This window comes from Henckelia pumila, chromosome 2, assembly GCF_033568475.1.
Source record: "Henckelia pumila isolate YLH828 chromosome 2, ASM3356847v2, whole genome shotgun sequence".
Classification (NCBI taxonomy): Eukaryota; Viridiplantae; Streptophyta; class Magnoliopsida; order Lamiales; family Gesneriaceae; genus Henckelia; species Henckelia pumila.
Window position 1 is genome coordinate 15,148,505 of NC_133121.1, and position 10,558 is coordinate 15,159,062.

At 31.8% G+C, this 10,558-nt stretch overlaps 2 protein-coding genes across 2 annotated transcripts; one reads left to right on the top strand and one right to left on the bottom strand.

The window, feature by feature from the left end:
* Positions 1-6,170: 6,170 nt before the first annotated feature.
* LOC140885112 (uncharacterized) lies at positions 6,171-7,138 on the top strand. The gene is made up of 2 exons (XM_073292045.1): positions 6,171-6,554; positions 6,633-7,138. Exons 1-2 carry the CDS (start codon positions 6,288-6,290, stop codon positions 6,891-6,893), a joined length of 528 nt encoding a protein of 175 aa, XP_073148146.1. The 5' UTR covers positions 6,171-6,287; the 3' UTR covers positions 6,894-7,138.
* Positions 7,139-7,265: 127 nt separating this feature from the next.
* Positions 7,266-7,987, bottom strand: LOC140882173 (histone H2AX-like). The gene is made up of 2 exons (XM_073287986.1): positions 7,740-7,987; positions 7,266-7,654 (listed from the first exon to the last, which is right to left on the bottom strand). Exons 1-2 carry the CDS (start codon positions 7,941-7,943, stop codon positions 7,427-7,429), a joined length of 432 nt encoding a protein of 143 aa, XP_073144087.1. The 5' UTR covers positions 7,944-7,987; the 3' UTR covers positions 7,266-7,426.
* Positions 7,988-10,558: the final 2,571 nt, after the last annotated feature.

Sequence of the window (10,558 nt, forward strand, 5' to 3'; positions counted from 1 at the left end):
TATGGTGGATTTGAAAATACAAGATCATCTTGTCCATATGTTGACGAGGGTTATCAGATTTCATTTTGGAAAAATATCCAAAGTTTTACATATCTTCTTAATGCTAACTATCAGCGACCTGTTCTTCATAATATGCCGCCCAAGAAGAATGTGGTTTCGTATGTTGTTTTTTCGGGTTATTCAGATGAGAAAAATGGCAACAATGAAGAAAATGATGATATTCATATAAGGCAAAAAAAAAAAAAATCTAGAAGGTTTTGTACTGCATAGAGGTCTGCGAAAACGTAAACCATCCAGTTGTGGAACCGATTGTCATTTCAAAATTGTAGTTGTCATTAGCAATCACGATAGATATATATATATATAGATATATATATATATATTAATATAATGTACTTTTATTAATATATTTAATTATATAATTTTTATTGTACAATAATATTTCGAATATAGTAACTTTAAACTATATTTAATAATCGAGATAGTTATAGTTCAAATTGCTTAACGATATATCATATATAAGTACAATATTTTGGGTTTTTTAATAATAATTTTAAAAATAAAAAACTTTTAAAATTAGTTTGAATGGTGAAGTTTTGAAAAAGTATTGCACACAATATTTTTGAATTTTTGTTCTTTTTATTTTTATTTTTGAAAAACACATTTATTATTTATTAAATATGTAGGTTTTTTGTTTTTGAAAAAAATAAAAGAATTTTGTCTATGTGTCTGTCCACTTAATTTTTAAATTTATTTTTACTTGTAATATGAAATATAATAAGTATTAGTCTTCCTAGTAATTTGTAGAGGTGTCAAAATGGGCTAGGTCTGTTGGGTTGGCCTGCCCCGCCATAAAAAATAGGTGGGTTGGGTTGACAATTTCTCAACCCGCCTTAAAAGTGGGCCGGCCTGCACCGCCCCGCCTAATGATGTGTTGCGGGTTGGCCCGCCAAAATCCGTCAAATTATACGTAAGCCCGCCGGGTTGGCCCGTCCCGCCACTTAAAATAGGTGGGTTAGGTTGGAGTTTTTCCAACCCGCCTTAAAGGTGGGTCGGCCCGCCCCGCCCCCTGTAATGATGGGTTGCGACGGGTTGTGGGCCGATCTGCCCCGCTAACCCGTTTTTTGACACCTCTAGTAATTTGATCGATGTGTCTTATAATAAGTATTAGTCTTCCTAGTAAGATTAGAGAAAATATGACTTATATTTACTGTCGCGTAAATATAAAACTCCGAACCAAATATGATGTTTGTACATTATACAATTATTGACCCTTTTTTGTGTTCATCTGAAAATAGTTGACACTTTTTTTTTTTTGAAAAAAAAAACTAGTTAACAAGTTAATATCTTGTCACTATGATCCCATCATAATCATGGTCATCATTCTATGAATTATTACATATTGCATATTAGCATCATGGACCAAAACAACATAAAAAATGGGGGGTGGTCCTGACTCCAAATCCACAACTTTAGATCCCAAAATGATTACTCGTCTTACGTCCAACATTTAAATGGACCTTTCTTTTAGTTTTTAAATAATAATAATGGTCCGAAAAAGTAAATCACATGATAGGTTTGTCAAAAACAAACACGACCTTAGTTAACACCAAAAATTTTATATTAAGTGTTGGGCGCAATAATTGTTTCTGTTGGTAGAACAATCGAACCATGGTGCTTGGGCTGCTGTGCGGTTTAAAAGATTTGAGATGCACAATTACCACCAGCTATAACTTTTGGTAAAACGGTAAGCACTCGGTCCTACAATTGGTTTCAGAGTCAATGTCATGAGTTCGATTCAAATTTATTGCAAGAAGTACAATTATTGAGAGGGGGATTGTTGAGTGCAATAATTTTCCCTATTGGTAGAGCAATTGAACCATGGCGGTTGAGCTGTTGTGCGGTTTAAAAGATTTGAGTTGCATCATTACCACCAGATATAGCTTTTGGTAAAACGGCAAGAGTTCGATTTTACATTAATGTCAAAGATTTTTTTTCCGTAAAATCAAGTCGGACTCGAAATCTTTCAAATACACACACACATATATGTATATATATATATATATGTATGTATATATATATATATATATATATGTATATATATATGTGTGTGTGTGTGTTTTGCGTCAGGTTGGTATGACTCGATACCCGAAAAAAAATTTCTCATAAATTATGATGTTTGATCAAATAATGTTAATGTTACCATAGATTATTAATATTTATAATATTATTTGTATTGGTACATACATTACAAAGAGTCAGTTGAAATTTGTAAACTAAAGTTTGTATAAAGCTTTCTTTCAGTTTTATTTCATATGTTATTTCAAGGTTTGGCCGGTGAAAAAAAATTGTAAAAGGATGGGAAAATAGGGCTTGATATACTATTCTATGTTTGAAAATCTTTTGTTATGTATTAGTGTTTACTTTACGATAAGAATATGATTATATTAATAATTTTATCAATCTTATGTTTAGTTGTTTTTTGAGGGTCCGTGATAATTCATAAAGTCCATCCTTATTTACTTAATTTAAATTTTAAATCTTGATGATTTATAAAAAATAAATGGTGTGATAAATAATAATTTTTAAATAATTATATTTCTAATTGAAAAAAATACATTAATATCTTTTACTTCTCAAAAAAATAATATATGAAAACTCCAATTAAAAAAATTATAAAACATGAACATAAATTTCAAATACTTGAAGATATATTTAATACATTACATTTCATTTTAATATATGAAAAATCCATTTAACAATTATAAAAGATGAATAAAAATTCTATTAATTTAAGATATGATTAATACATTTCATCATATTTTATCCTTATTCATGAAAAACTTTTTTTAACTCAATTTATTAATTTTTGTTTTAAAAAATAAATAATTTTTATACTCAATAATTTTGTTCAATTAAAATAATATACTCGTGGATTAATAATAATGTACATTCTTTAATAAAAATCGCAATATCAATTTTACAAATACAAACTAAAAATAGAATTATTATTATAAGCAAATGACAAAATTATAACTCGTCACTTAATCATAACATCAATCACAAAATTGATCCATCAAAGTAAACATGTGATTTTTTATCCATCATTATTCAGCATCCTATAAAATTAGTTTAATAGTCTTAGTATTATTTATCTATATATAATTAATCTTACTAAGTAAACACAGTCTTAAATCTAAACATTTTAAATGTGTGATATTTATTTTAATTTGTGAAGTATTTGAATTTACAATATTTACAATAAAAAGTTATTTTGGACATAAAAAATAATATTTTTCATAAATGATACAAATAAGAGATAAAATTCACGGGCGACCAAAATGGGGGATCTATATCACAAAATTGACTCGTGAGACCTACAAAAGTTTTTACATTGAGAAATAGTGACAATGTTATTTACGCTTCAAAATGTGTTAAACACACTCAATTTGACATATTTATTTCATTATTTGACAAATGTACCATTACATATATATCTTTATTTATATAAAAAATTTGATTAATTCTCCAAAATCTAAAATTATATTTTTCCATGTTAACTATTAGTCTTCTTGTTATGCAAACGTAGGGGTGCGCCAAACGAATCGAGACGGTTCGTGAATTTTACAAGTTCGCTCGATAAATATTTGATTTGTATTCGAACTTATCGAACTCGAGTCGAATTCGAACATGTTCGAACTTTTTTTTGAGCCGAGCTCGAGCCAAAATTATTATGTTCGATAGTTTGCGCGTGAATAGTTCGTGAGCCTTAATATTTAATTAATATAATATAATTATATAATAAATATATATGCATTTCGAACCTTTTCGAACATTTTGAGCTTTTCGAACCATAATATCCGAGCAATAGTTCACGAATAGGTTCGAATGTTTCAAACCGAATTCGAACTCGAACTTCATTTCTAGCCAAGTTCGAGCCAAAATAATTGAAATTATCGAGCTTCGAATCGAGCTCGAACTCGAATATACTCTTATCGAATCGAATTTGAGCCTTAAAATTTTACCATTATTGGGATCGATTCGATTCGTTTGCACTTGCAAAACAAAGATTGATATTTTTATTTTAATAGTGCATGCAATCAAATATTATACAATTTCATTTTAAGTGCAGATTTTTAATATGTTTATATTTTCTCAAGCTATATCGAAACCAAAGGGGGTAAGTGGGGCGACCGTACCTCTCAATTCCTCTTCTATAAGTTACCCTTGTTTAATTAATCACTCATTAAACAAAATTACAGGTATAACTAACTGGATTTGGTTATCTCATACTTGATTTTTAATTTATTTCAATTGATTATAAATTTTCAAACTCGAACAAGAAATTTGATAAAGTTCTAGATGCACTATTTTTTATTCATGTATTGATTATGTTGTTTTTTTTAAAAAACAAAATATTTCTTGAGGATAGTTTTCAAAAAGGAATGTTTCTTGAGGTATAATAATGTTTCATTATCCTCTAGTGACGTAAAGTAATGTTTCTTGAGAAATAATAATATGATATAAAACATTTTCCAATTTGAAAATTAGTTTCATTTAAAAAATTATATATAAAAGTTTATTTTATAGTTTATATTAAATACAATATTTTGTCATTAAATGAAATAAAATAGGAAATTGTAAAATTTAAAGGATAGATTGTCATCACAAAATAAGGAAAGAATATGTGAGGATGATAATGTTAATTTATAAAATAAATATATGAAGTGGAGTGTGGTTATAATTAACAGTTTTTAGAGTGTAAATAACACTCTCCAACGTATTTATATACTTTATAACTAAATATTGTTACATCAGTCTCAATTGTGCAGGTCAACTTTCTTTCTTATTTTTTTCAAATATATAGATTTCTATTATATTTAGCAATATTTTTGTTATTTTTATATTAATATATTTCTGTTAACTATTTGATTAGTGCCGATGATACTGTTTGATTAGTGCCGATGAGATTATTCTATGTTACACCTGGAGTACTTCTCCCTCATGATGTGGTCAAATATCAATCATTGGAACATCAAGATATATGTCAATTTCTATAAAAATATATGAGTCCGACGTGATATAATGGTATTGAAATAGGGGGAGAAACACTCCCGGTGTAGCATAGACTACCTCGTGCCGATGAGGCCTTAGCCCAATGGCTAAAGCTGAGGCTCTGAAATCAATTGGTCGATATTCTTTGACTGAGGGTAGTTTCGATTTCACGCTCAACTACCTCTTGTAGTGCGAACTAAGTCCCGATTTCACGCTCAAATTTTGTCAGTAGTTAGAACTGTCAGACGGGCCAACCCGCCCAACCATGACCCGCGGCTCGTTTAGGTTTGTCCGTTTAGGCCCGCCTCCAAACGGGTCATACGAACCCTAACCCGCCCCGCCGCGAGTTGCGGGCTAGGGGGCCAACCCGCCAAAATTTTTACAATATATATATATATATATATATATATAATTTAAAAAATAAAATTAGTTTTTGAGATTGAAAAAAAAATATCAATATGTTAAATAATAACAAATAATAAATGTCACAATAAAAAAAAAACAAATCATATAAAATTTTCATGTTAACTATTATATTTTGGATTAAAAAATTGCATTTCAAAATAATATAAATAATATAAATACATATTTAACAATAAAATAATAATAATATAAGATATTAAAAATATTAAAATAGTAGTTTTAAATTTTAAAATCACATTATTTAAAAATAAATATTTTTATATCCATAATTAAAAAAAGAGTAACACTCCTATGAGACGGTCTCATCCGTGAGACGGGTCAACTCTACCCATATTTATAATAATAAGTAATACTTTTGGCATAAATTGTAATATTTTTTAATGAATAACTCATACAAAAAACTCGTCTCATAAAAATGACCCTTAAGTCCGTCTCATATGAGTTTTTGCCTTAAAAAAAAACTAAAAGGTTTATTTTTTAAAAAACTGGCGGGTCGGCCGGTCTTGTTTGGGTTTGTACGTTTAGGCCGGTCTCGAAATGGACCAATAAAACTCCAACTCAACCCGTGTCAATTTTTTTAGGCGGTACTGCTCTATCCGTGGTGCGAACTTTTATATTATAGCCCTATTGAATCCATTTTGTACTTGTTTATAAAAAAATAATAATAATAATTGTATTTGTGCATAAAACGAAATTAATGAGCCGATACTGTGCTGTATGTATCTTATCCACATCTCCACGAATTGAGCTTTCTCCTCAAAATTCCGCCATTGGAGGAAGATCGTGAAGCTGGTGCCGTGCTGCGAATAATGGGATCTTCAATCTTCAACAATCCAATGCTGGCTCACAGGATGATCAGCCGAACCAGTTTGGGTAAATTCGACGAAGTGAGCAAGGGGCAAAACCTCCTCTACTCTGGATTTAGCCGACTCCCGGTTCCAATTCTCAAACCATCGCGGATTTATTATGACCCAGCACCACCGAGCGAAGGGAGATTAGAAGATCGAGATCCTCCGAATTTTCTCGAGGAACTCAGGGTTCCGAAGCACTGGTTGGATCCAGCAAAAGCCTCCGAGGTAAAAATGATTGAATTAGGGTGTCGGGTACTTTGAATTACGGAGATATATATATTGGTGGGGGTGTGGTTTTGGCAGGAATCGGAGTGGCTAAGAGTGACGCTGAACAAATGGTTGGACGACGAATATTGTCCGGAGGAGACCAACGTAGAAATAAGCAATGTGGCTGCGTCTTCTTTCAACAGGTCGCTGCTGGAAAAACGAGACGATCTGGGGGAGATTCTCTTGAAAATGGCTCTCGAATTGGAATCCATTTCTTACCAAGATAGCTTTCATGGAGCTTTCTCCTCTGCAAATGCCGCCGTCAATCTCATCATTCAACGGATTTTACAGACCTGAGAATGTTGTGAAGCTACTAGTACTTCGCAAGTATCACAAGTGTAGTTGTTAGATGCCCTTTATATGCTACTGAATTTGATTTCGAAAAAAAAAACTCTATGCAAGTTTTCATAAACTACTGGGTACAAAAAACTCAATCGGGTAGGCTTCATTTCACGACAGCAATCGGCAAATGGTTTCAGCATGTAACATTTCAAAATTTATGTGTGCTTGTTTTTATAACTTATTGTTAAAATTTTGAAACGTTACATACTGCTCTTTTATATATTAAGATGTACACATTACGAACATTTTCAATTTATGTTCAATCTTGGATATCACCAAATGTCCATTGTCGAAATCAAAACTAAAGTAGGGGTGAGTTGATATAAATGTAAGTCCAGAAAGTTTAATAATAATCCTATGGTATTCCAAGAACACCACCATCGGTTTAAAGGCAAATTTACAGCGAAAAACGCGAACACTAAGGACTAAAGACTAACATACTTTTTTCAAAAAAAGTAAAAAAAAACACTAACATGCTGATAGAAATCCTAAAATTCCTGAGAAACGGATCCAATTTCTCCCTTCTTTGCGCCAGCAGCATTCTTCTTAGGAAGCAGATTTTGGTGTACGTTTGGCAGAACACCACCGCTGGCAATCGTAACGGATCCCAGAAGGTTGCTCAATTCTTCATCATTCCTAACAGCCAACTGGATGTGCCTCGGAACTATCCTGTTCTTCTTGTTATCCCTTGCGGCATTCCCAGCAAGCTCCAACACCTGATGATTAAAAAAACAAACATTCGCTAAGAAGACAATCGAAAATCACATATAGGGGAAGGTGGTGCAGTAACCATGTCCCTACCTCAGCAGCGAGGTATTCGAGAACCGCGGAGAGGTAGACAGGCGAACCAGATCCTACGCGATGAGAATAGCGTCCTTTCTTCAGGAAACGTGCGATTCGACCGACGGGGAACTGGAGTCCAGCCTTTGTGGATCGGGAAACGGCCTTAGATTTCGGCTTGCCGCGGCCGCCGGTGGACTTGGTCGCTGTGCTGCTTGGGTTCATGTTTCCGGCGATGAAATTGGCGGAGATTTTTGGAGGGATTTTGAATTTTGAATTGCGATGCAAACAGCAGGTTAGCTTGCGTGATGTTTATATAGTGTTCGGATGTTTCTTTTGATTGGTGGATATTTTTCACGCGGATTGCCATCGTGGGTTTTTTTTATTTTTCCAAATATTTATTCCCTCTTTAATTGGCCCAGACCAGGAACTTACTAAATGGGCCTACGTAGTAAATGTTTTTAGTCAACTTAGGTTGTGTTTGAAATGGTAGATAATTAGGCCCGTTTGGATTTGATAGACATTTTAAAAAAAAAGCACTTTTTTAAGCTATAATTTTTTGCTTTTGAAAAAGCTCTAATTTTGACTTAAAAAAGTGCTTATTTAAGCATTTTTCTGGTCAACCAAACACTTTATTAAATGAAAAGCACTTAAAAAAGTGCTTTTTTGGTCTGGCTTTTGAAACCAAACGGGGCCTTAGTCTACCTATAAATTATTTTACCTATCTCATGTTTTTTTGTCATATTATTTATCCATCTTTCAATTATTTATTTTACATCAATCAAATCATAAATTATTTATCTTATATCAATCAAATCGTTGAATTTAAATTACTATATTACCCTTTATAAATAATATTATTCATATATTTATTAATTATTACAAGGATAAAATAGTAATTTACTATTTTCATATAATATATAATCAATCAAATCAAACAAACCATAATCAATCAATCAAATCAAATTTTATATTAACTATCATTTCTTATTTATTTTTTATTACAATATATTACTTATCTCTATATTATTTATCTTATCTTCAATTTCAAACAGACCCTTAGGTCATCTCCAACACAAAACTTCATTTTAAAGCAGATCTACTCTAAAATAGTGCAATTTATGCACCAAATATAACATTCAATTCCAACCCACTTACTTCAAATCTTACTCTATAAAGAATATTCTCGAAATATTCTTTTTACTTTAATTTTTTATATTATTTTTTATTATTTAAAAACATATATATTTAAAAAATTTCATTAATTAATTATATTACATTCAATCATATAATTCGTATTATTTATTTACATTGTCTAACATTCTCCCAAATTATTAAATATTTTAATTATTATAACACAAAATATTTATTCCATAAATAATACCTTAATTACAAATCATTATTAATATTAAAATTTTATTTTTAAATTATTATTATTTATATTAATTTAATAAAATTATTTATATTATATAAATAATAAATAACAATAAAAAAATTTAAAAAAAGTAAAAGACCCGTGCGAATTACAAATCATTATTAATATTTAAAATTTTATTTTTAAATTATTATTATTTTATATTAATTTAATAAAATTATTTATTATATAAATAATAAATAACAATAAAAAAAAGTAAAAGACCCATGCGCCAAATTTGGCGCAGGGTGTCTCCCTGCGTCAGCTAAAAACTATTGGACGCTACTTTAAAGTAACGTCCACGGTTGGAGAAGAAACCCTGCTTCAAAATGGCGTGAAACGCTATTTTGAAGCAGAGTTGGAGATGCCCTTAGTAAGAGCACCCACAATGGGTGTTCATAGCATTGTCGGTGGGTGTTATTAACACCCACTCGCAAGAAAATTCATCTTCCCAAAATTCACCAACTCATCAATATCCACATTAATTTCCAAATATGCAGTTTCCTCCACAAAACCTTCAAAATTTCAAAGGATTTGGAAATTTTATGAGACATCCGAATTATACCCCCAGAGGTCCACAACAACCGCCTTCAGCCGAATATTGGCAAAACACGAGTCATCCACAATTCACGCCGCCGGTTCTTCAAGGCTTTGGTACCCCATACACAACTGTTACGCATTTTTCATCTTCGATGCCGACTGAACCTGCAACTCCAACTTTTGTCCCAGATACTCAACTTTTCGATCGTGAATCCCCAATCGAGGTGGTGAATTTTGAAAAAATGGATCCGGATGCTGAGCGTACGAGAAAGCGTTCGACTTGGACAAAGGTTGAAGATGAGGTCTTGGCGAGAAGTTTTATCACAATTAGCGATGATCCAATAATCAGCAATGACCAGAAGGCAGATGCATTTTGGGGACGTGTCGCAAGCTACTACAATGACAATCGTCCTGCAGGTTCAAACATCAGAAAAGCTAATGTTATACGGTCACATTGGCACAACACAATCCAGAAGAAGGTAAATCGATTCAACGCAAATTACAATAGTATTTACAGTTTATATCGCAGTGGTCACAGTGACGAAGACATATTGAGGTTTGCGTATGAAAAATATTACGAAGAAAACAATGGTGTTGCGTTCAACCTCGAGCATGTGTGGAGAATTGTTAAAAATCGTCCAATGTTTACTCCACAATCCGATGATCACTTTGTGGCCACAAAGAAGACGAGGACCTCTGAGTCAGGAGCAAGCAACACATCTTCCAACCAAAATGTGAGCATAGACATAGATGACGAAGATACTCGTCCAATGGGTAGGAAGGCAGCAAAAAGAAAGGGAAAAGACAAAGTCAAAGGCATCATTTTTATGGGCTAAAAATAGTGTCCACGTGAAACGTGAAAAATCATCCACAATGACAAATGCAT